The 25,355-nt window shown below is 32.1% G+C and overlaps 3 protein-coding genes across 4 annotated transcripts; all 3 read right to left on the bottom strand.

Moving 5' to 3' along the window:
• Positions 1-8,874: 8,874 nt before the first annotated feature.
• On the bottom strand, positions 8,875-11,064 carry LOC128040935 (probable LRR receptor-like serine/threonine-protein kinase At4g36180). The gene is made up of 4 exons (XM_052629955.1): positions 10,571-11,064; positions 10,346-10,437; positions 9,966-10,220; positions 8,875-9,047 (listed from the first exon to the last, which is right to left on the bottom strand). The coding sequence occupies exons 1-4, from the start codon at positions 11,062-11,064 to the stop codon at positions 8,875-8,877; spliced, it is 1,014 nt and encodes a 337-aa protein (XP_052485915.1).
• Positions 11,065-13,664: 2,600 nt separating this feature from the next.
• On the bottom strand, positions 13,665-18,689 carry LOC105777375 (uncharacterized). 2 transcript variants are annotated; one of them, XM_012600639.2, is made up of 8 exons: positions 18,279-18,689; positions 17,420-17,554; positions 17,083-17,271; positions 16,765-16,826; positions 16,495-16,652; positions 15,740-15,888; positions 15,509-15,652; positions 13,665-14,042 (listed from the first exon to the last, which is right to left on the bottom strand). In XM_012600639.2, the coding sequence occupies exons 1-8, from the start codon at positions 18,633-18,635 to the stop codon at positions 13,863-13,865; spliced, it is 1,374 nt and encodes a 457-aa protein (XP_012456093.1). In that variant the 5' UTR covers positions 18,636-18,689; the 3' UTR covers positions 13,665-13,862. The 2 variants fall into 2 exon arrangements, with proteins under 2 accessions (XP_012456093.1, XP_052486413.1); XM_052630453.1 differs by having other exon boundaries at positions 13,879-15,283.
• An 809-nt stretch (positions 18,690-19,498) lies between these two features.
• Positions 19,499-24,095, bottom strand: LOC105777361 (polynucleotide 3'-phosphatase ZDP). Its single transcript, XM_012600609.2, has 11 exons — positions 23,569-24,095; positions 23,419-23,478; positions 22,942-23,022; positions 22,416-22,487; positions 22,224-22,280; positions 21,880-21,956; positions 21,357-21,438; positions 21,139-21,255; positions 20,366-20,493; positions 20,125-20,194; positions 19,499-19,719 (listed from the first exon to the last, which is right to left on the bottom strand). Exons 1-11 carry the CDS (start codon positions 23,914-23,916, stop codon positions 19,672-19,674), a joined length of 1,140 nt encoding a protein of 379 aa, XP_012456063.1. The 5' UTR covers positions 23,917-24,095; the 3' UTR covers positions 19,499-19,671.
• Between the last annotated feature and the right edge of the window lie 1,260 nt (positions 24,096-25,355).

Raw genomic sequence — 25,355 nt, 5'->3', positions numbered from 1 at the left:
GTGATGCTATATTTTGAGAAATGTTAAAACCCAAAATATGTAATTACGACAGTTAAAGAGTTTGTTTAATTATAGATGGTTTGTGACATTTTGTACCCAGACCCATGAATTAGGTTGAGTATAGGGTCTTACAGTTATGTAGGAGTATAAAGAGTGTCTCAGCTACAAGTGTGCAATTTTATAGTGGTTGGGACATTGCTCCACCAAAAGGATTTAATTCTCTTGTCAATTTCTTCACAAATATTAATAGGGGGCTTTAAAGATGGATAGGGATAAAGAGGAATTGAGAAAAAGGTAAACTTGATTAGAGTGAAATTTATAAGAAGCCAATTTTGTGTTTATCTTGTCTAACAAATTGTGAAAGAATTCCCTCCTTTTTCGAATTTTCACCAATTCATGACCAAGATACTTTCTAAGGATGTCAACTACTTTTGCATTAATAATACCACCATCCCTTCTTGTTGCTTAAACCTTAGTGGAACAGCTGAGAAAAAGCTTGGACTTCTCAAAGTTAATCTAGAGAATAGAAATTAAGAAGAAAAGCTTTAAGTGACTTACATGATTGAACAAAATCATTGCAAAAGATATAGCAATCCTCAGCAAAAAGAAGGTGATTACTAAGAGGAGTATTTCTTAATATTTTGATTCCTCGAATAGAACCATTATTTTTAGCATCTTGAAGCATATGAGAAAGCACATTCATAAAAATGAAAAAAAGAAGAAGATAGAGGGTCTTCTTACCGTAGACCTCTATTAGGGGCAAAACCTTTCAACAGTAAGCCATTGACCCATACATGATAAGAGGCAATAGAGATGCATTGTCTAATAAGGTTGATCCAATATTGGTTGAAGCCTATAAAGTCTAGGATAGAAAGGAGGAAGTCCCAATTGATCCTGTTAAAAGTCTTGCTCACAAATAAGACGTCCAATGACAAAAGCATTTGAAAAGGGTGATAAGAGAGGGAAGAGCATTCTTAAGGTTGACAATGGTCTTTGAGATGATCTTATAAGCCACATTGTAGAGGCTAATGGGAGAAAAATCAATTGGGTGATTCTAGGAACTTCCTTTCAGGATGAGAACAATTAAAGTTTCATTAAGTACTCTTAGGAAGTGCAAGTTAAAAAAGGATAGAGGGGATTTAAGTGCTCCAATTTGGAACACTATATTTTTTTTTCTTTATTTCAAAAGCTTCAAATGGCTTTTTAAGACAAGTAGAACCATTATGGGAGAGATCGAATTTGGAATACCAAAAACTTGGTGTCGCGACATCACCAATAGCCTACTCTCAAAGTCATTTGGTAGCTTCGACTTTGTGACCCTAATAGCTTGGTGTCATAATTATGGACCCTGGATGGCAGGAACTTCTCAACCTAGGTATTGCCTTCGAATTCATGACTTTACGAGTTCAATGTCACGACTTTAAAGCTTAATTTTGTAAACAACCGTATATGTAAAACCTTATACCCAACACGATAGTTAGGTCCAAATACTAAATGCTAGAAGAACCCATTAAATTTTACTTAATATCCATACTTAATTTAATTATATACAAGGACAACTTAATCACCTTAGCCTAATTGCCACTAATAACATACATTGAAAATTTCATAATGATTTCCTATGACATTAGTTTGTATGTATTGTTACAATGTTTGAATATGGTTCTATTGTTCTTATGTTTGACTTAACCCTCTGAGGTGAGGCCTCTACAAGTGCCCCTCTACATACACGTACAACTTCTACTATGCTACACTGATTGAGTGATGGCTGGCTTGGCCCCTCCATTCGAACCTTTTATCATGCTTGGTCTTGCTATTAAGCGGTAAAATCTGTAAATTCTGATGGACTTAGTGAGAATCTGCTAACGACATTATATAACAAACTTTTAGAGAACAATAAGAAACAAGTTTTGGGCAGAGGTTTCAACTCCTTGTCTCCCTTTTTGGTATGTCACAAAATACACCAAAAATGTTGTTGTCTCTTCATTTCTCTTACAGCTTTTTGTTTCCCTAACTCAATCTCGTTATGAGACACAAGCGCAATTTTTCATTATATTGGTCACTTGATAGGGCAGACCTATCTCTGTCTTACCCCGACCTCACCTTTTTAACTCGTTCACCACTAATCTTGGCGACCTATCTGTTCTAGTTTGGCTCTTAATAGATCCATTCCCTTGTTATCCCGAGTGATCAATTCTCCATGTAGTTATCAGCAAACTTATCCTGCCCCTAGCAAACCCTCACCTGCGGATCCTTATTGACCGAGTTTCACTTGATCACCCATTGCTACCTTACATTCCCATATTCTGTTGATAAAATATTTTGAAAAATTAGTCATTTACCACCTCTTCCCCCCTACGGCTTGTTGACAAACCTTCTATCTACCTAAGGCTCATAACGTTAGGCCAATAAAGTTTGCCCCATATTTGTTTATCCTCATAAGATCCTCCACTTCTCTGGCGGACTCAATTGACATATTGTTGCCCTCATTTTGTATCATCCTTGGCAAACCCCTTTATTATTCCAGTTATCCACACCCCTCAGATGCACCTCTCTTATGCATACTTGTAATTCATCATGTCATTCACGTTGCTCTTTCTATCTTAGCCCATGGCATACCTCCTGTGTGGTGAACTCCCTCGTTGGGATCCCACATCTTATATCTTGGCAAACCTTTCCACATTTTAAGTCATGGCAGACTTTGTGTAATGTTGCTTAAAGGCACTTAGGCAAAGTCAATAGGAGGGTCAACAATAATTATGCCATTGACACGTGCTTGTACTGGCGGAGGGATACAACATGTAACAAATTTAGTTCTCCACGTGTACACATTTGTGTCCATTTGGTATGGGTTCTAAAATATAAAAATTTTAAGAAATAATTTTAAATTAAAATTTTAAAACTTGAAATTTTAAAATAATTTTTAAAATGCAACATAATTTGCCCAAAATAATAATTAACTTAAATATTTTACAATACAAATAAAATTTCCATTAGTTCTATCATATTATATAAAAATGATTTAAAAGATCAACGTCACAATTTTTAAATTTAAGAAAATTAAAACATAATGAAATAATTTAATACTGACTCATAATAACTAACAACTATATAATAATAACAACAAGAGCTCGCATCTTTATGAAATAACATGAAAATCATACTTTATTATTAAATATGGAGCACTATTTCACGACTTTATATTGTTCATAAATTTTTAGTTCGAATATGAAATTCTAGGAAACAATTATTTGAGGTTAAAAAACTAAACCAGTGGGAGTTAATTTTATTCTATTGACCATCAGGTTTCTTGAATCTCTATGTTCGCAAGTGTAGTCCAATTTCATGAGTTATTTTACTGAAAATCTCAAAAGGTGATGGCTAGTGTGAGCAGGTCTACTATCATCTAACTTCTCTTTTGACAATGACGCATAACTTTTAAAGTCATTTCAATTAATTTCAGTAGTAAAGGTGTTTGTTCCCCGCTAACATTCGACCCATTATTCCATCACGCGGTTGCATATTCTAACTAGAATAAACATCGAATAAATAAACTAATAAAAGATTCCTCAAAAAATGTAAAAATTTATAGATAAAAATAATTTCACTAAAATGGTAAAAATAGTGCAAGAGATGGAAATAGAATTAAATTTGAAATAATAAACACAAAATTCTTTCAAAGCTTGTAAAAGTTAATAACTAGATGTGCAATGAATTTTTATTATAGGGTAAAAAATTTATTTATAGATAAAGTTTATAAGTCAAATAATATTAAAATAATTTATATTAATTAGAATTTAAATAAAAATTAAAAATAAATTTTAATTAAAAATAATAAAAATACGAGACATAACTCATGTTTTCAGTATTGTAGCACAAGTCATAAATTAATAAAATGTAATAGGTATAGGATTTGGAAATCTAAATCGTTGTCTATGTAAGTAGAGCATATTTACGTGAATATTTAGAATTATTTATTATTTATTATTTGTTACTGATGTCTTCTAATATAAATATAATTTAATGAATTTATATTCTATCAATATAAAATTATTTTTTATCATGTATTAGAAAAAGCAAAATCATATCGAAAGAAAGAAATTGGAAAAATAAAATAAAAGAAGAAACAATAGCGGAAGTCCTTTTGTACCGTGGTCTTTCTTTAATGATTAGTCTGTCTTCTGCAATTTATGTACACCAATTCTACGATTTCTTTAGCTTTTGCTTTTGCTTTTGCTTTTTGCCTTTTTGGTAATTAATTATATGCAATTTACTTTCAATTCCTGTTGCATAGTTTTGCTTTTTGCATTTGTTTCAATTACACGGTGATTGTTCAACGAATATGCTTCTTCTTTTTATTAAAATAAACTATCAATGCTACAAAATAACAAGTCACCTCATTCCAGGCAAGTTTATTCAAAGTAGTTTACCCCGTTTCAATAGTAGTGATCATTGTAGTTAATACTGTGGTAAGGAGTTATACAATTTTTAAGTAAAATCTTTGAGTTCTCAATTATGTTGATATTGTAGTAATATGACAGTATATTTATGAAAATAGATCTATTTAATGTAATATATCTTAAGGATTGAATCGGATTTGGTTCGATTAAGCAATCGGATCTTTTAAATTTATAAATTATATTAAAATTACGTTACAAATTTATCTCATATGATCCTATTCCTACTTCATCTTATATTTTATTAATATATTGTACATGTTACAGGGGGAAGTGATTGTAATTTTTTTATTATCAGCAAAGGTGAAAATTTATTACTAGAACAAAGCCAAAAGGTTGAGGTACAACTACAGACGCCCAAAATATAGAATAAAATACGGTTATCAGGATACATAAAGAGGAAGCAAAGTGAAAGGAAATTCAAATAATCAAAGTGAATTAGTCCTCAACAGACCACCGAAGGAGAGGGCCGAGAAAGTCCGGCTTTTGCAAGTCACCTCACCAATTTTCCAACCATTTTGTCAATTAATTTAAAAAACTCCCATAGTTTCCGCTGAGGTTCAGGAGAATCTGTAAAGCGATTTATTAGGTTAACAACTCTAACTTTAATTTCAAAAGGGTCCAACTTAAGGGAGAATTTTCCAAAAGCTTTTTTTTTTATACAAAACAATAGATATTATTTTGAGGATAATTTTATATTTTTATCTAAAATCTAAAAAAATATTTATATATGATAAGATTTAAATTTAAAATATTATCAATTTTATTGTTTCAACTAATATATTTTATTATTATATTTATTTTTTTAAAATTTTTGTTAAATAAAATTTTCACCCTATGATCATAATCTAATATAAATAGTACAGGTTGGAGTGAAAGAGGTAGGTTGGATCTTAGGCAAGCCTCTAGTTTCACGAGGTTAGATATTTCGTCTCGCGATCCATGCGGCCTTAGGTAATCCGTTCGTTCCAAACTCGCCTAAGTCAGCCTAAACACCACAAGTGAGGATTCCTTTAGAATTCCTCCAAGGCACCAATTTGTATAGTGAAAGCAATTATGCCAAAAGAAGCTACAAAAGAACAACAGAAAATCACAAAAAAGAACGCACGAAAAGTATTTGAGTAAATATTCTCAATATTCTATTATTCACAAAGAATAAAGAAACAAGGGATGAAGTAAAGTGATTTACAAGTGAGAGGGAGGCTCTCTATTTATAGTTAAGCTCCCCCAAAACCGACAGCCTAAATCAAGTTACATCGACGGACGAGATTAGCCTATCCATTGATTTTAGAGACTTACAAGATTACATAATATCAAATCTTGTCTAATCTTTACAAGATATGATTCATATCAATCTTCTAAGATTAGTTCCCATATTTACCAAGATAGTCTATGTTGCCATATTTTCATCATTGGGCCACCCAGGCTTCAATCTGACAGGCTTCTCCAACATTTCTTGGAATCATCCCATATTTACCAAGATAGCCTGTGTTGTCATATTTTCATCATTGGGCCACCAAGCTTCAATCTTACAGGCTTTTCAAACATTTCTTGGAATTAGGCCAGTTCTCATGGGCTAAATGATCCTCATCTAATCGATAGACCTCTATGGGGTGCATCTTGTACCATGTCACGGGCTTCGCACTTTGACCTGTGACACTAGAACGTTGATCATCCTCATCATCAGTGAATCTTGGTGAAGGCAGATGTGCAATGTTTCTGCATTTCTTTAACAATGGCAAGCCACACCAATCCCAAGTCGCTGCTAGAGGAAGTGTTAAATTGCTTTTCAATGGAATGAGGAATGAATTTAGAAATATTTTAGGAGTGTATTTTGGATGAAAATTTTTGAAATTTTTAAGATTTTTAAATGTTAGTAGTTTAGAATTCATCAATTTAAAATGTTAGTATTTGTAACTATTTTGTTTGGATAAATAATTGATTTAGAAAAAATTAGTTTATTGAATTTTACAAATTAAAAATAATTATAAAAGAAGAATAATTATACTGAAAATAAATAATATAAAAATTCAATATAGATATTATTATATTTTAAAAAATATAAATAAGTTTAATAAATAAGTTTTGAAAATTATATATTAAAATTAAATAAAGATTATTTTTGAAGTTTAAGTTTTTAACTTATAGTGAGACATGTGTATTAAATCAAATAAAGTTATGAGGAATTTTGAAAAATCACCTCTTTAGGTAGAATTTGAGAAAGGAAATTGAGCTATTGAAATCTCCTAGAGTGCATTTGGATGAAAAATTTTAAATTCTTTGTGATTTTTAAAATACTTGAATTTTAGAATTTATCAATTCAAAATGTTAGCATCTGTAATTGCTTTTATTGATAAATAATTGATTTAGGAAAAACTAGATTATCGAAATTATATAAATTAAAAAGTATTTATAAAAGAAAAATTATATTTAAATAAAATAAAATAAAAATATTCAATATGGATATCATTATATTTATAAATATTTTAATAAAATATATATTAAAATTAAATAACAATAATTTTAATTTGATTTTTTATCTTATGGTGGGGCCATGTATATTAAATAAAATAAAATAAAATAAGGAAGAATTTTTAAAACCACTTCTTTTGGAGGAATTTGAAAGGAAATTGAACTCTGAAATCCTCTCTTGAAATTACTCACGAATTTTGAAATTATTCAATGCTTTTCTTCAAACAAGTAAATTTATTTTTAAAATTTTAAAAACCTTGACTCTTCAAGTGTTGTAGATGTTGTTAGTGCTGACTCTTGTTTTTCATCTAGAGAATCTTCAATGGGAAAAGAAATCTCCTGTTGTACCTGCTCTACAGTCATATCCCAACTTCCATTTTCATCAAACACTACATCTCTTCTACTTGAAAATTTTCCACTAAGAGGGTTATACAATCTATATGCTTTGGATTGAGCATAATAACCAATAAAAATACATTTTTTAGATTTTTCATCAAGTTTTTTACGAGCATGAGAATTTACCAAAGCATAAGCAACACTCTCAAAAATTCTTAAATGACTTACATTCGGTTTTCTACCACACCAAGCTTCATATGGAGTTTTGTTCGTGACAGCCATTATTGGCGAGAGATTCAATAGATAGACTGATGTTGCTACAACTTCTACCCAAAACTAATTTGAGAGTCCCATTGCTTGTAACATGTTTCTCGCCATCTCCACAACAGTTCGGTTCTTCCACTTAGCGACACCATTTTGCTTTAGAGTGTAAGGGATTGTTAACTCCCTACAGATGTCATTGTCTTCACAAAACAGATTGAACTCTTTGTACACAAACTCTCTTCCTCGATCCGTGCAAAGAATTTTGATATGGCAACCGCTTTGGTTCTCCACTATAGCCTTGAATTTATGGAACTGTTCATAAGTTTCTGACTTATTTTCCAAAAAATACACCCAATTCATGCAGTTATAATCATCAGTAAACAACAAAAAGTCATGGCTCTCACCCAAGGACTCGGTTTGCATAGGACCACATAGATCAGCATGGATTAATTCTAAACATTCAGTAGCTCTCAATGCTTTTCCAATAGGAAATGGCTTCCTAGTTTGCTTTCCATAAATGCACCCCTCACATAAATCAAGAGAGCCAATTTTTGGTAGTCTAAGGACCATACTTTTATCACTTAGCAATTTCAGGCCTTTAATATTGAGATGTCCATACCTCAAATGCCATAGCTTCGAGTCATCCTTTGCACTTGTAGCAAGAACAAAGTTTTCCATGTTTCAAACATCCAAAGGAAATATCTTGTTTGGAGTTATGTGGATATGGACTTGTTTGCCTGACTTTTTGTTTTAGATGATACATACATCATCATCAAGTATGACAGAATATCCACCAGCCATTAGTTGTCCAACACTCAATAAATTGTATCCTAAATCAGGAACAAATTGAACATTTTCCAAAATTTTTCCTTCTCCATGGCTAGTAAACAAAATTTCACCATGCATTTTCCTTCAACTTCCATCTCCCTTTTGTTCCCAAGCTGCACCTTTATCTTTTGTGAAGCACTTTGAACAATGATTTGGTGCCTGTCATATGATTCGAACAGCCGTTGTCCACAAACCACAAACCACTTGGCTTATGGTTAGCATCACAAGCCATAAAAAGCTTGTTTTCCTCATCACTTTCTGCTACAAAGTTAATTTTTTTATCCTTATACCAACAATCAGCTTTTATATGCCCATATATGTTGCAATGATAACATTGCATGTAATATTTTATGTTACCTTGCTCATTGTATTGCCTCTTTCCATCATTCTTTCCTCTGCCTCTGCCTCTACCATAACCACGGCCACGACCACCATGAAATCCTCCTCTTCCTCAATCATTATTTGTCGAATGATCATTCTCGCATTGATTTGTGAATGTTTCCTTCACTTGAAATGCCTACTCTTCGCTCTTTTCTATTGATCTGTTGATTCTCGCCTCATGAGATTGAAGAGACCCCATCAGTTCATCAACGGAGAGAACTGACAGATCTTTGGTTTCTTCAATAGCAGCTATAACATGATCAAATTTTGTCGTCAGGCTTCGCAAAACTTTCGCTATAATTATCTCGTCTGAAATTTGTTTGTCATAAGAACACAATTGGCTGACTATTGTCCTTGTTCGTGACAAAAAAATCAGCAATTAATTCACCATTCTTCATCATCAAGGTTTCAAAATCACGTCGTAGTGATTGCAATTTCACTACTGATTGCAATTTCACCATTATAACCTTTGAATCACCTTGATAATCTTTTTTGCAAAATTGACCATGCTTCATTCGATGTGGTTGTTGCAGCAATTCGTGAGAAAATAGAGTCATGAACTCTTGATGGATAATGAACTATGCCTTAGCATCATTTTTCTTGGTTTCTTTCAATCTATTTTCTTCTTATTCATCAGGTTCAAGTATGTCAACGAACCCGTACTCGACCAAGTCCCATAGCTCTTGTGATCTGAGCAATGTCTTCACCTTGATGCTCCACCACTCAGATTTCTCACCATTGAAAATGGGTATGAGTGGTTGAGAGGAAGAAAAACCAGCTGATGCCATTCCAAGAATACACACTCTCTTCTCTCGTGTTTCCCAAAGACCCAAAAAAGTGTTTCTCTCAAATACCGAATGGACACAAACCTAACTTTCACTCAATTACCTAAAAGATCGAACATTGCTCTGATACCAAATTTGTTGAAGAAGAAAATGTGAAAGAGACAATTTCAATATGCATCAAAGTTATTCTATTATTGATGAACACTGAATTTATAAAATAAAGCATAAATGCCTATATTTATAGGCTTACAAAGAAACTCCATTAATACAAAAATAGCTATCAACTTATTCAATTAAACTGAAAATTTGGAACTAACAAAGATTCTACCGAGATACCTGGTCAACTAAATAATCCACTACTTTGAATTAATTCTCAACAGTTCTAGTCTTTCATCATTGCTACAATTATTTGACAATGGAAATCCACACAAACCCAAGTTACCTCTATAAGTATCATTCTCAAATGTGTTAAACTGCTTTCCACTAGGATTGGGTCCAACAAGATTATTGTTCCAAAACCTTAACACGTCAAGAAATGTCAAATTTGTCAATTGGGAAGGGATTATGCCACTCAACTTATTAAATAAGAGAGCTAATGATTCAAATACGGCCAAATTCCCAAATGACGGTGGGATAGGACCAGTCAGGTTGTTATGAGAGAGATTGAGTGCTTGAAGCCATCTATCTCTCCAACTACCTTAGGAATTTCTCCATGGAATCAATTCATCGACAAATCTATGCATGTGAATATGGGGATATATAATTTTTTTGTAAACTCTATCTCCAAACCTTTTATTGTTAAATTAATAGATTATGGATAACCATGTCTATATTCATAGTCATATTCAGATTCATATCCATATCCAACTTCTTTCAGAGCCTTGAGATTTTGGAAGAACTTGGTTGGCAATAAGCTAGTGAAGTCATTACAAGAGAGATTAACCATTTTGCAAATTGGAGAAGGAAGTGGCTAAGGAGTCTTGGATGGAACCATGAAATCTGATAGATCTCAAAATAAGACTTTGCAGCTTTGGAAGAATACCTAACCAATGGGGAAAGGTATCACTTAAGTTGTTGTCTGCAACATTCAAAGATACCAGTACACTGTAATTAATCAAAGATAGTGGCAGAATCCCTTCCAATTGATTGTCATTAAAGGCAAGATATCTCAAATCATTATTTCGATCGCAAATTCTATCAGGAATTGTACCCGAAAAAAGATTTCCTGAAAAATCCACATAGTCAACATACCAGTTCCCAATTTCCCCTGGAATGCTGCCACTAATGTTGCAGCTCGAAGCATTGAAATATTGAAGAGAATGCAACAGATTTCCTATAGAAGCCGGAAGGTAACCACTGATCAATGAATTTCTTGCAAATGACAAGTAACTCAAGCTGCTTTTCGAGGATGACAGTGTGCTGCTTAAATCATTATCCGATATGTCCAGCAATACTAGAAATCCAAGATTACCCAAGGCAATTGGAATATGTCCTGTAAAATCAATTAGTTGAAAGGTAAATATAGGCAAGTTGAAAGGCATTCAAGTGAACAGTTATATATCGACCTAGTGAACAAATTCATCATATCACCCCTTTCCCCATTTTCTAATCCATTGGGTTGGGTTCTATTCCTAATTATCACAATAAGCAAAAATTAAAAATGTTGTATAACTACAAACATAATTTTATTTATTATCTCTATATTAGAATCAAATTGGATTCATTTGTTCAAATGCCAACTAATGACATAAAAAAATGCTTTGAAAAAAGAATGTTAAAATTTTGAAAAAGTAAAATACTTATTTTATTTATAACTTCTTCAACTATGTTTGGTTTCATGGATTAATGGAATACTAACTTAGTTGAGGATTTTTTTTTTGAAAACACTTAAAGTAAATCAATGGTGTAAAATTTTGATCAATTTTTATATTAGTTCCTATACTATACGTAAGTTGTGGATTTGGTCATTTTACTTTAATTTGATTAAATTTAGTTCATATATTTTTAAATTAGTCCATTTTAGTTCCAATATTTTTAAATTTTAAAATTTCAGTTTTAATCCAAATTGTAACAATTAAATATATTTAAATTATATTTCTAAACTTCTTGTATACATAAAATTCTAGATTTAGTCTATATTCTTTAATTTCTACCACATTATTTTATAAGTATTTTTTTTGAAAAAATAACTATCTATCATATCTCATGCAGTTTTGTTTTTAAACAACCTTAACTTCTCTCAAATAATTTTAGTTATTTAATTTTAGTTAATGGATTAAAAAAAACCCCACACTTTGTTTAAACAAGCCTTTGTATTTTTTTTTCGTTAAATAAAGTCCAATTATATGATTACTTTTTTTTTTTCATAGAAGCTCTTAATTTTAATTAAAGTGATAAAATTGTTAATTTTTTAGGCATGACATTTTCACATGGTTATTTAAATTATATCATACCAACTGATTGGACCGAGAATTGGTCAGGGTATCGATTCAGAGGGAGGTATCGGATTAATTGACTTGAGAATTGATACATATTAGTTTAACTAAGCTAAAAATTAGTTGAACTAGATTATTTTTATTTTTAATATTTTTGTTTTTATAATTTTTTAATGATTTATTTAATAAAACCGAAAAAACCGACCGTATCAATTTTACCGAGAAATCGGTACAACAAACCAGTGTGAAACCTTGCATTTCCATTCTTATGTGTAAGTTGACGGTAAACACATAAGAAAAAAGAATTAAGTTTATCTTTTTTGCTTTACTTTTACGCATGTCACAGGTTATTTGCTTTAAGATTTTAATATTAATCTCTAATTATACACTTAAATTCAAATAATTAAAGGTGTATTTGATAAATTAAAATTTTAAGTACTGAAAGATAAGTATTGAATTTTTACTTCTAAATTTTATAGTTGTTAAATTTATATAGAAAATTGTTTGGAAAATGAATAAATATAAATATTGAATATTGAATATAATTATATTATTTGATAAAAGTAAATATTAATTTTTAAAAAATTATTTTTAATTATAATTTTATTAATATAATTTTATATTATTTTAAATAATTATTCTCCACAATCATTTTATTATTATATTGCTTCAATTACAGCATAGGATATCCTTTTGCTATTAATCATTTTTTTATAATTATATATGGCCATTTGCTTTTGTTTCTTCTATTGATGTCTTCCCTTTCTTGTATTTGTGGATAAACTTATGCGTTGAGGGACCTCATCGCCACAAATTGGGTCCTATATGTAAACTTAATTATATTTCATATTTTGTATAATAGTATAAATATCGATATAAAATAAGGCATTAAACGTGTGCCAATTAGATTTTGATAGTATAAACAAAGACAGCTTCAAGTATCTCATTCTTGGTATAGTGTGGATTCTCATTTCACATTTCATGTTCAAACCCTGTCCAGATTTATTTTAATTTAGATTGTTCATCCATTTTTGCATCGTAATACTCTAATTCTTGTCATAAGTATATATGTTGTAATTGTAATTCCCTAATTCGTCTATGGAAGTCAGACGAATGTAATTTTAGTTTTACTTTAACATTGTAGTATTGATTCTAATTAGAACTGTAGTTATATGAAAATTGCCTTTATGATTGAAATGTGTATTTTCGTGCAAACTTTTTTCCATCAAATAATTTTAACCTGGCTAACATATTGACCTTGTTTTTTTTTTTTTTCTTTTTTCTTTTTTTTAACGGTTGAACAAATTAAAAAGAGATGTATAACATGTCCAACCGTAAAAAAACTGTCAAGATACATTCGTCACCTCACCACATGTTTAACAAAAATATCACGCCAAATTACTTTTGGAAATTAATGAATATTTGTTGGCTTCAAAAATTGGAACACATTTTAAATAATAATAATAAAAGTAAAGCTACTAAGAGTATTAAATTAAAGGACTAAATCCAACAAAAATCTATATAGTACAAGCACCTACTATAGAATTTAACCAAAAATCATATATTACACTAGACCCGAGTGCTCAATCCTTGGATTTTTTTAATTAATGCATCATTTGTGCCATTTTCATGCCATTTATAGATGGATAAAAAGAAGTCTCTTTGAACCTTATATTATCATCCATTTACAGAAACAAGGAGCTAAGTTTCTTATCAAATTAAGCCATTCCTTTGCCATTTACTAGCTTTCACTGAACAATGAAATGAGGCATGAATTCTGTCTACAACATACATACATTTCATAGAACCTTAATTTGTGGTTCTAAGAGAAGCAAACTCAGTTGTAGGTAAAGAAATCAAATTGAGAACAGAGACTGAACATTTGAACTTTCTATGTAAAATTTTCAATTAAGAAAACGATTCAGCACTGACAACTGACCTGAGTCTCCATTCAACAAAAACACTTCGAGAGGAACATAAGGAGAGTCTGATAATGATCCAAACCTGTATGTTGGCTGTAACAATCTGCATCCTTTAGCACACTGGATAGCTAAGACACGTGGTCCGGTTCTCATCTGCCACACCTGTGCACGTTCAGATACTCAACCACTTGACACAAGAAATTGATATTATCAAGTGCATAACGGTAATTGCATATGAAGATCTAAAAGCTGCATTTATAAAGAAAACCATCCAAATGTTGTCTAGTTTTCAGTCCCCAATACAACTCAAAATCAGAACAGCAAAGCCAAAAATCAGTCAAATTCATATATCTTGATAGAGTAAATATTAGTAACATCAATTCACTCATGAGAAGATAAAATTAAGATGTTTCCTTTAAGAGTGAATCAAGTTTTAGAGTAATACATCAATCCATTCACGCAATTATTTCTACTTGAAATATGTAATTACTCGATCGAATCATAACAGCACGGCCAATTGTTTTAGTAAGAGTTTTGACTAAAGCCCATGAGTAAAAAACACACTAGGGTTAAAAAAAATGGAAACCTAAGGAAATAAAAATCAAAGTTGCCATCAATTTCTTATAAAGCATGCAAGAAGGAAAAAAAAAATTGAGAGAAAGTGGAGAAGCTCTAAAGAGAAGAGGAATGATAGAGAATGGTTTTTGGTCTTACAATTGAAAGAAAAAGTAAGTGAAAGCTCTTTTTTTATTTCTAATGAAATTATTAGGATATATTGTGAAAATGTGGGTGAACATCATTTTGGGGAACACCTAGAAAAGTTATGAAATTTCTTATGATTCTTATTAATTTATTGGATAAAACTATTGGAATTGTTCTATTATTGATTAAGAGATAATAATAAAAAGTTACACAACAACACACAGGCAAAGGTAAGGGGGGGTAGATGGGCCCTGGCCCCCCAAAATGATAAATTTTTGATTTAGTCCTAAAAACTAAAGATATATGCCAATGCAATGGTGAAATTGCATTTTAGCTCTCATAAAAATATAACTTAATCTTCCCTCCCTCTCCACAGAAAAAATTTGGCCCCTTACAACACATCATCAGTTAAGGGTTTTTTTTTTTTTTTTTTTGTATATTCTCCATATCCGTTTTACAGATATTTGGTGTTCGTGGTGACCCACCCCAACAATATCGTCTCCAAAGTTCGAACCTGCATTCTCCCTTAGGAGTGCAGTGTGTCTTACCATTGTTGGTATTAGATAAGGAAGAAGTGTCGGGCGTGATGGTAAGGCACACTAGCTTAGTAAAAAACCTTAATAATATATATACAAGTTGCAGCCACCCATAGGCGAGGGTTCACACTGGCTTTTTGCGTGTAGCCCTTATGCACCCCATACCTGTGGATCGTTAGATGATATAAAACCAATAAATGTCAGACTCTTGCTTCTCTTACCTTAATGGTCATAGTATAAAAATAGATTCTCAAGGTCCTAACACAACAAGCAAAATGGGTTCTATATCGAAAGTTACCAGATCTTAGATTTGTAAGCCCTCAAACATTTAAACTATAAACTGGAAATTCCAAATAAAGGACAACAAGGACCAAGTAAGAATATTAAAACCTCAATAATTCCTTTTCGGGGCGCATGAATGGCTAAACAGAGGCAATAGTCACTCTTTCCTGGTACATGGTAAGAGGAACTTGCACGTTTATCATCTCTATTCACTAACATTTCCATGAAAAAGCAGTTTGCATCACGATATCCCTGAAAGAGTGCATGAAAAATACTGCTTAGACCAGAAAAAGGAGCAGTTGGTTCCCAAGAATTCAAAATTATAAAAGCAGAAGAAACCTTCCAAATTCGCACTACTACAAGTGCCTGAGTATCTAAGAGTAATATACGACCAAGTGAATCCGTGATAGCAGCCAAAGTGCCACTGGGTGATAAGGTCAGCTTTTCACCCTTTCTTGGGTAGTCCTTCAAACATGTCAATGAAGAAGCTGGCATAAGTCATGACATCAGTAACTTATTCTATAGGTCTTGGAAAAGCATTAATAAGGAGAACAAAAAATGGCTGAGATTTGTATGCTAAGCCTGTTAGCATTCACAACACCTCAAAAATACACAATGAACTTGTAACATTCTTTATCTGAGATTATGATAGAAACATATTAAATATTTAACTTCACATCAGAACGCACTATGATGAACTCTGTTGCTCAGTATAAGCACATAATGGAACAGCATAAATAAGCATGTAGCATGAATGAGAAGGAAAATTTATGAAATTAAACTAAGAACTTGGTAAATACAATAAGATGAGAAAGATGCAAGCAGCATTTCCATGTTTAAATATAAGATATGCTGCTAAACGTACTTGTGAAATGTGATTGTACCAAAGCAATAATGAGAACTAAAGATCAGTTAAAACAAATGTCTATCAACTTCAATAACCTAAAATTTGATTCTGATAACACATTTCTTGAAGGACAATTAAAAGAATAAATGGATTTTGGACAAGCACATACTTTTAGAGATTCATCCTAGGACAAGACAATACCCCAACAAAATAAGGAAACACAAGAAACGAAATTAACAAACTCCACCTCGAGCAAATGACTGAAGCTTCTCTTCTGGTTTACTGGTTGGTGTTGGTTCACTCCGCCATATCATTTTGGAAAAAGAAGCAATAGTGGAAAATGTGACAGGCATAACTTTTGACAAAATAACTCCTACCAAGGAACGTTTCCTATCTTCTGAAAGTCTTGAATATAGTTAAAAAATTTTGATCAGTAAAACGCAATAAAAAGGAAGAAAAGAATCCATTTTTTATGGAAGGTAAATCATATTACATTTCAAAATGCAGAGAAACTAACCTGAAAGCAGAGATCACAGCATCATCTCCAATGGTGACAGCACAATAGTAACGTTGACTTGACTGCCCAACAATAAAAGCAGCTGAATTCATATAACAGCATAACTTCAGAAAACTTCCATAATTTATTAGAGAAGAACCAAAAGCATAGATAACAATGTACTACAAGGAACAAGAAATGAACAGAGAACAAGCAAAAACTGTTTTCCATATGCACATTCAAAGTCAAGTGGCCAGTAATTAAGAATAAGAAAATGAGTAATTGCATTTCTAACTCGAGTTTTGGGCCTATAAGATTAAGCAATATAAAAAAAATCACCTGGAGTTCCATGAGTGGAGGCGGCATTATGCCAGTGATTGCTGCATCAACACATGACCCATACTTATTAACATTCCATATCTGGTAAGGCAATCTGTTGTCAGAGTTTCCGTCATCCTCTAAATCTTTATTTGATTTCTCATCCCAAAAACGAGAATGAGTTTCTTGAAACCACCTTTGAAGCATACTCTACAATAACAGAGGCAAGTAGTCTAAGTTAGTCAAACATGTCCCACATATACATATTGATAACATTTTGCTTCTGTATAAAATAAACAGGTAGGCTCATGCCAATTGCAGAATGACTAGTACACTTTCAAACAGCTATGTAACTCACCCGTATATCAGACCCATCAAAACGAGCGATTACACCAGGCATGACAACACAAACATCCTCTGAAGATATATCTTGCATCAGATCTTTCTTAGTTCCCCGAACTCTTAGCTTTATGATTTGTCCGTGATATACCATCTATAAAATTAAATATTAAACATATGAGTTCACCCATTCCAACAGCAATTTGCATCTAAACTGATCTCTACCTAATAAAACTAGATACAACTGATTATAACACAAGAAGACTCATATGGCTCATCATTTAATGAAACATATAAAACTTTCAGGTTTATAGTTTCCTCAAAAATTATACAAAAAAGAAAAAAAAAAAAAGAACACCGATAATGTTAATTTCACTTTGCACAAGTTAATTTTTGTACAACGAGAAGCTCATTCTCCATTGTGAGGCATTCGAGCCAATTGAGCATTTGCATTCTAACACACCAAGCCTGGTATGCAACAAAGGTTAAGCATCAACAAACTTATGGCAATAGTAAACTAGACATGTCTTAATGAAGTTAGCAAAGCAAAAAATTCAAAAATAGTAATAAATAAACCCAGCATTGAATAAATGGAAAATCATCAAAGTACAATTTTGTAGATGCTTCTACTACTTCTTTCCAAAAGCATAATATAAAAAGCAATAAGTGCGAAGAATTAAAATTAAAAACACAATCTTCCTAGATGACCAAATGCAGAATTCTACTTTTACATAATGTAACAATCTTTATTATAAACATTTATTCCAGTTATTGTTCGTTTAATCAAATTACATAATTTTGCTATAAACCAACTTCTCAAGAAAATATCAATTACAAACAAACCAAACCAAAGAAAAATAAGTATATAGAAGCATTACCTGTCTATGAATCAAATCACCACGCAAAGAGTACATCAAAAGGAATCCTCTGGAGGTTCCGATTGCAATCACTTTAATATCATCGAAAACCAGCCACTCGATGGCCGTGATGCGCTCTGCCTCGATAGGTGACAGTTCGGGTCGGATCTTAACCCGAGGTTCGTCCGAGTCGGACCAGCCGATGATGAGAACAACAGATCGGTTAGCGATTGCGAGAGAATGGGCGTCGAGAGCGCAGAGGACGGTGGTGCCGGCATCAGGGGCTAACCAACCTTCCTTTCCGGCACCGAACTCCGTCAAATCTTCGCAGGCGATGCAGCCGAGTTCCGTCAAATGATGGTGGCTCCGCTTGGACATTGACACTGGATTACGGATTTTGATTTCGGATTCTTTTTTTCTCTTGACAGCTGAGTTTATGAAAGGAAAGAACACGTGAAAATTGGATTAATTATAACAGACATCCTCAAATTATGGTTAAAATTCTAAATCGGCTTTCAAACTTGAAAATATTCTAATTAAATTCTCAAATTATCAACATCAGATTATGGTCATTTTAGAAGCTTAGCTATTAACTTAGGTAGCTAAAATGAGATACTTCCTATTTTCAATTATGGGTTTAAATAATATATATTATATTCAACTTCTTTCTTATAATTTCAGATAATATTTAAATTCTGATTCAAATATCGATAATTTAGTCGGATAATAATTTTTTATACTTACTAAATATCATATTCAAATTCGAAAACTTCTTTGTAAATTTGAACTCGGAATAATCGGAAACAGCAAATATCCAATCCACTACAATGATGAACTGAAGTCATGTTAAACATGTTCGGAATTTCCACCAAATTCTTATTACTTTAAATATCTGAAACGCTCCAATTTTGATGTTGAAAAGAAAATTGGGAACTTTTCAAATACCAGTAGAGTCATATGAGCTTAATTGGTTTCATGTTCTGTTACTGAAATATCTCAACAAGAGCTGTACATGATCTCCAACAAGATGACAATGTAAAATCGGGTACCCAAAATTTGAAATCAACAGGAAAGCTGATCCTTTTAGCAATTAGCCGGGGGAACTCAGTGTTGCTGTTCGGAAGAATGTGCTCGATTTTAGGGATAATGGATGCGAATGAAGTTTTATTTTCGATAAATGTGCTGCCAAGGCAAAGAAAGGCCTTAAATGAAACAATCTAAAGCATAAAGGATATATAAGATAAGATAAAAGTATAGCTTGAAACTAATAAAGTTTTATTCACAAGCAATTTGGGTCCAGGTTTTGCTGTTAAAAGGATATATAAGATAAGATAAAAAGTACAGCTTGAAACTTATAAAATACTACATGCCGGTCACTCATAAAGTACTACATGCCGGCATCCACTAACCCGAACTAAGATCTGAAATAGTCCTCAGGAACATAAAATTTCAATCCTACCGCCTGCAACCATAACAAAACCGTGTAAATGACACTATTTTAATTAATATATGAGTTTAGACATTGATCAATATCAATAATTGAGGCATCCAAGTGGCACACAAGCAGAAAACGGGGGGCAGTTTAGATGATGTGCACTAAAAGGACCATAGTTTCTTCGTTCTTGCAGGTTACAGAAAAAGGGCTATGCGGAAACAACAGCAAGACCATGGAAAAAAGGTTACAAAATTGTATAACTAGGCAGGAATATTGGTTACTGATATAAAAAAGGTCATTTTCAGTATTCCAGCCTCAGCCAAAATGCCAGAGTAGAAAGACAAGTTAAGCAAACATAAATCAATAATGAAAACTAATGCTTTCGGAAAAATGAAATAAAATAATCAATACAATGAACAAGTTATATGAGACCTGTGCAAATTTTATATCAGCATCACTATGATCATTGGGTCTCCCAGCAGCATCGCCAACATAAAAAGATCTAGAACACAGAAAATCAGATTCCCGTCAAATAAATAAACTTAAATGCCCACATCACACGATTATACTAAAATCTTTCATGAATCACCAACAGCAAGTACAAACATAGATACTTAAAAGTTGAGAATAGTGAAACATAGCAAAACAAGATAACAAAGACGGGAAAAATAACTGATCCATATCAATTGGAATGCCAGAATTGAAATGTTTCTCCATAATGTGCCACATGCCAGGCTTTGGTTTGCGGAAAGGATCAACAGCTTTACCACCAGAACTGCTTATCCCACAAGCTATAAAAACCTGCATGCATATAAAACAGGTGAAGACCTGTCAAATTCATGGTATTCTTACATGATAGTAGAGCACTTCAGAAGCATTCCAGGGTCATTTAAAAAGTAAGAAATCAAGCAAGAAGATAAGGCCAGATGTTCGTTATAGATGATCCCATCATTACAGAAATCAGTATGGTGATTTGTACTTCATTGTTCAGATAGCATCATGCATTATAAAGTGACCATGAAACCTTTTCAGATATCAGAGAATGATGCCTAACAAGTTGTTTTATTCAGTGCATTCAAAGATCCCAACAGACCTCGTAGTTGGACTTTGGATTGTTCCCATTACTACTATAATTGTTCTTTTGCTGCAAACTTTAAGCAGCACATTAGACTCGATTTAAATAAGCCTTAATCTCAAACTAGTTGGGTTTGCCAGATGAAAGTATCTTCCCCACTCTCTCAGTGAAGGGTTCCATCATCTAAAGGTTTGAGCACCACCTTGATAACACCATTGAGATGAAGACTGGGAGCAATTATTTCAACAAGCACCGTCATGCTGGTTTAAGTTTCAGTGCTAGAAATTATTCGAGATTTGTTCAAATAGAATGGAGGATCTTTCCTTTTATGGAGGAATAATAAAGGTTTACCAAAGGGAGCAAAACCAAACCTGCATTGGAACCTTTACTTTATTGATGAAATTGGTGATACGTCCAATTTTCGAGTCCACGGCTACCTGCCTTTTATTCTTCCAGCGGTCAATATTGGATTCATTTGTAAAAATTACCTAAATATTGCACAACCCAAAGTTGCAATGAGAAAAAAGATTGCAGCTATATTTTCTTAGAAAATAAACAAACAGAAAGCTTTCAGAACACGAGACAAAACCAGCTTAAAGCCCTCTTCATAAAGACTCTGCAGCTTCTCTGGTATTGAAGGATACATAAGGGACCAAGCATCTGCACCTACTCTGAAAGACAAGTATAGATATCAATTCAAAAAATAGAGCAGCTACTTCAATTCAACACAATAACGATTCCCACATTTATCAGCACAATAACCGTTTCCCCTTTATTCCACATACCTCCTAAACCTCTAATTCCTATATCCAGCATGGCAGTTATGTTGAATTCTACTCCATCCAATCAAATTGAATGCGTGGGAGGGAAAAATGTTTAAAAGAATTTAACATCATTCAGAACCAAAAACAAGTTAAAAAATGGGCATGCATATCAATGACATAGAACAAAAATTCGAGAATTTCATATAACAAAGATGCGGAATCAACTGATAGAAAAACAAGCAAGTATTTTATTCATCTGACGCCAATACATGTCAAATTTATGCAAATTCAAATGTATATATGCAGAACAACCATAATTAAATGCACAAAAACTGCATAGAACCATACCTTTTAAGAGATGTTTTAGCCAGACAACCATCGAAATCAAAAGCTGCAATTTTACCAGAATCATGGAGACCGTCATCCTGAGAAAGATACAGGGAGATGCCACCTTATAATTGAAGTACTCGATACCAGAAAATCAATTAAAATAAATAACGATTCAAGAACATTAATATGCCTCAACATAAGAAGCATATGGATATACCACCAAAAGATCAAACAAGTAAAATGACAAATAGTTAGAATCTGTAAGATTAAACCAATTATTGAGCTTCTGCATCCATTATCATAAAAGAAATCAATTTATTCTTCATCCGTTTCTCTTCTGTATTATATGATTGGCATCTTACCCGCTCAAGAAATATAATTGTCTGGAATGCCTTCCATTTCGGTTCTAATGCAGCATCCTAAAAGCAAAGAAAAAGATACAAACAGGTAAAGGCCGAAAATTTTTCAACAATTTATAAACATTTCAGCCCTAAATAAAGAAACTTCTTTAGAATATGTTAAGGTTCAAAAACATCAAGTAAAATATACTATACCTTATACTTATCCTTGATATCAGAGACAGAAAAGGCTACGTCCAACTGAGCTTTCTCATCAGGTGCCGACAACTAGTTGATGGCATACAAATTTAGAACTGATTAGTTGTTGGGGATCCTCAACTACACAAATATCATGAACTCAAGCATTATACATATATAAATGCATTAACCACATGAACCGACCACACTTTACACATTTATCCATGCATAGAATAATTAGTGCACGGCTAACCAGGCAGGCTTTGAATTTGGAAATAACAATAGGTGATTACAACGTTATTTCCTTTGTTTATTCTTTAGGTTGCTCAACATACAAGGAAAGCGAAAAAAGGGATAACCCGCCCTTACTTCCTCCACTTCATATCTTCTTTGTTTTTATTCACTTTCTGTCACGACATGGCATAAAATATGAAAGATAAATGATAATAAGTGCAACGGAAAGGTGAAAACGGAAAACTGATTCTCCTTTTCTTTCTGATGGTCTCTATGCCATGCAAGAAAATGGAAAGGGGTATTCCCCTACCTTAATTTTCTTTGTATTGCTTTTCTCTGATTCAATTTCTTCATCTTGTTCCCTTTCCTCTTCATCATCTTTTCCTCGCAACTGTTCACGAAATAGATAAATAGTTGTTTTAGTTAAAATTACTTGTTTGTTCTTAATGTAGAGTTTCAGGTAGGAGAGAGAATAACTGAATAAGCAATACATTTTTGTACGACTCATTAGTCATTGCACTCATGACAGCAAGGAATTAAACAGAACACAGAACTAGAGTCCTCTTGGACACAATGGTTCATCATTACACAAACTTGATCTAAAATTCGGATACAAAGCACAACAGTACAAACATAAATCAGACATAATTAACTGGCATTTCTCAAATCACACTCAACTGTGTTATGAAGCATCCAAGCTAAACCAACTACGAAACTCTAAAATTAACCAGTAAAAGATAAAATCAGTTCATATTTGCTATCACAGTTCGGAAACTTAACAAAGTACCTGCTTAGGCGATTTAATAGACCCATCAGCCAGTTTCTTTAAAGCTTCCTGGTCAACACCCTAACACCAATAACAGAAAATAATCCCTTTTTAATCAAAACCCAGTTTTTTAAAATAATTTTTTAGCCGCAAGAGAAAAGGAATTTCAACCTTGAGAGAGTCAAAGCCCTTAATAACATCAAGGGAATCAATTTTTTCATGGAAGCAATTCAAGTGGTGCCATTTGGTCATATCAAAGCCCCTAGCATCTCTGGTAACAAGGCCTAACCTCAGGACCTGAGCAGTAATGGTTTTCCCACATTTCTTGCAAGAGGACCTGCCAGACTTGGCATACTCAGCTACGATTTTGGTGGACATATTCCGCTTTTCCCAAAAGTGAAAAGAAAAATGAGAAAAAAGGTTGGGGCTTTTAGGGGATTCTGGTTTGGAGAAGTGGCAAAACAAATGAGGAATTTTGGGTTTATTGGGGATTGTGAGGATAAAGGAAACTTTTAGCATAGAAAAAGATGTGAGGCTCCGGGAAGAGCCGAATAGGTTTAATGGGTTCCCGCCATTTTGCGGTAGTTCTGTTGGGGAGCTGGCGTTTTAGTGTCACAGTGTCTTTGCTCTTCAATAATCTTTTATATTTGTTTGGGTGGTGAGAAAATGAGAGAGTACACACACACAAAAAAAAAAAGTAAAAACAGAGGCCAGAGAGTGGAATGGCCTTTTAACCTATTTTCGTTGTCATTTTTTGGGAAGAAAAAGAAGGATGATTTGCATCACAATGTTAAACTCTACAATTTGATATAAATAAATTAATTAAAATATCATATTTATATAATAAAAATTAATAAATTAACATAAATATCTTTATTATTATTACCTTCCTTAAAAATATATTATTATTTATCAAAATATTTTAGATACCTAATAATTTCATTAATTAAAATAGCAACACAATTATCTATTTTGGTTATCAACTATTAATTTTTATTTAATTATTAACTTTTCGAAATTAAATATTTTAATTATCGCCTTGCAACTAGATGAGTGATCAAATATTTACATATTTTATAAATTTAATCTCAAATATTAAAAATTTTAACAAATTTAGCCCTTAATGTTTACAAAATTTATCATTTTAGTTTGAATTCTAAAAATTTAATAATTAGTCCTCAATATTTACACAATTTGTCGGTTTAGTTCTAATTCTAAATTTTAAAAAATTGAGTAACCAAAATAAAATGAAAGATATAATCGGGTGACAATTTTATAGTTTACCCTAGCACATATTAGGAAGGAGACATTTTTGAATAAAAAGAATCCAAATTTTAATAAACTAGATAATGACACGTGACAAATGAAATTATGTAGCAAATATATTTATAAAAATTGATATAAATAATAAACGAGGTTTTGATTGAATAGAAAAGTACAAATATTAAAAATTAAAAAATAAAGTTTCAATTAAAATCTTATTATGTGGGCATATTTTTATATAAAATGACAAAAATACCTTCAAAATTATACAATTTCTTTTATAAAATAAAAGTATTTTATCATTATCAAATTAAGTTGTGATTAGTTAACTCGACACCCAATTAACACAGGTTTAAGTGTGACTGGATCACTACCCAATATTATAAAAGAAAAAGATAAAAAGTTCTCTCCGGTCTCTCTCAATTTCAAAATTGAACAAATTGGCCCCTCTCAAAAAATCAAAGCAATTTAATAATTGTCAATTTTGAAAGTGAGCAACTAAGGACAATTAATCATGACATTAATGTTTTTCATCAATTGTATATGGTTTTAATTGGTATAATAATAAATTTAGCAATTAAAGTTTACATTCTATCAATCTGGTATTAATTTAACAAATTTATCTCATAATATTTGAGTAAATTTATAACTGTTGAGGTTGAATTTATTTAAAATTTTAAAACTAATACCAAAAC

This window comes from Gossypium raimondii, chromosome 1, assembly GCF_025698545.1.
Source record: "Gossypium raimondii isolate GPD5lz chromosome 1, ASM2569854v1, whole genome shotgun sequence".
In the NCBI taxonomy this organism is placed as follows: domain Eukaryota; kingdom Viridiplantae; phylum Streptophyta; class Magnoliopsida; order Malvales; family Malvaceae; genus Gossypium; species Gossypium raimondii.
Note: the sequence above shows the minus strand (reverse complement) of the source record. Positions and strands in the feature narration are given on the sequence as shown.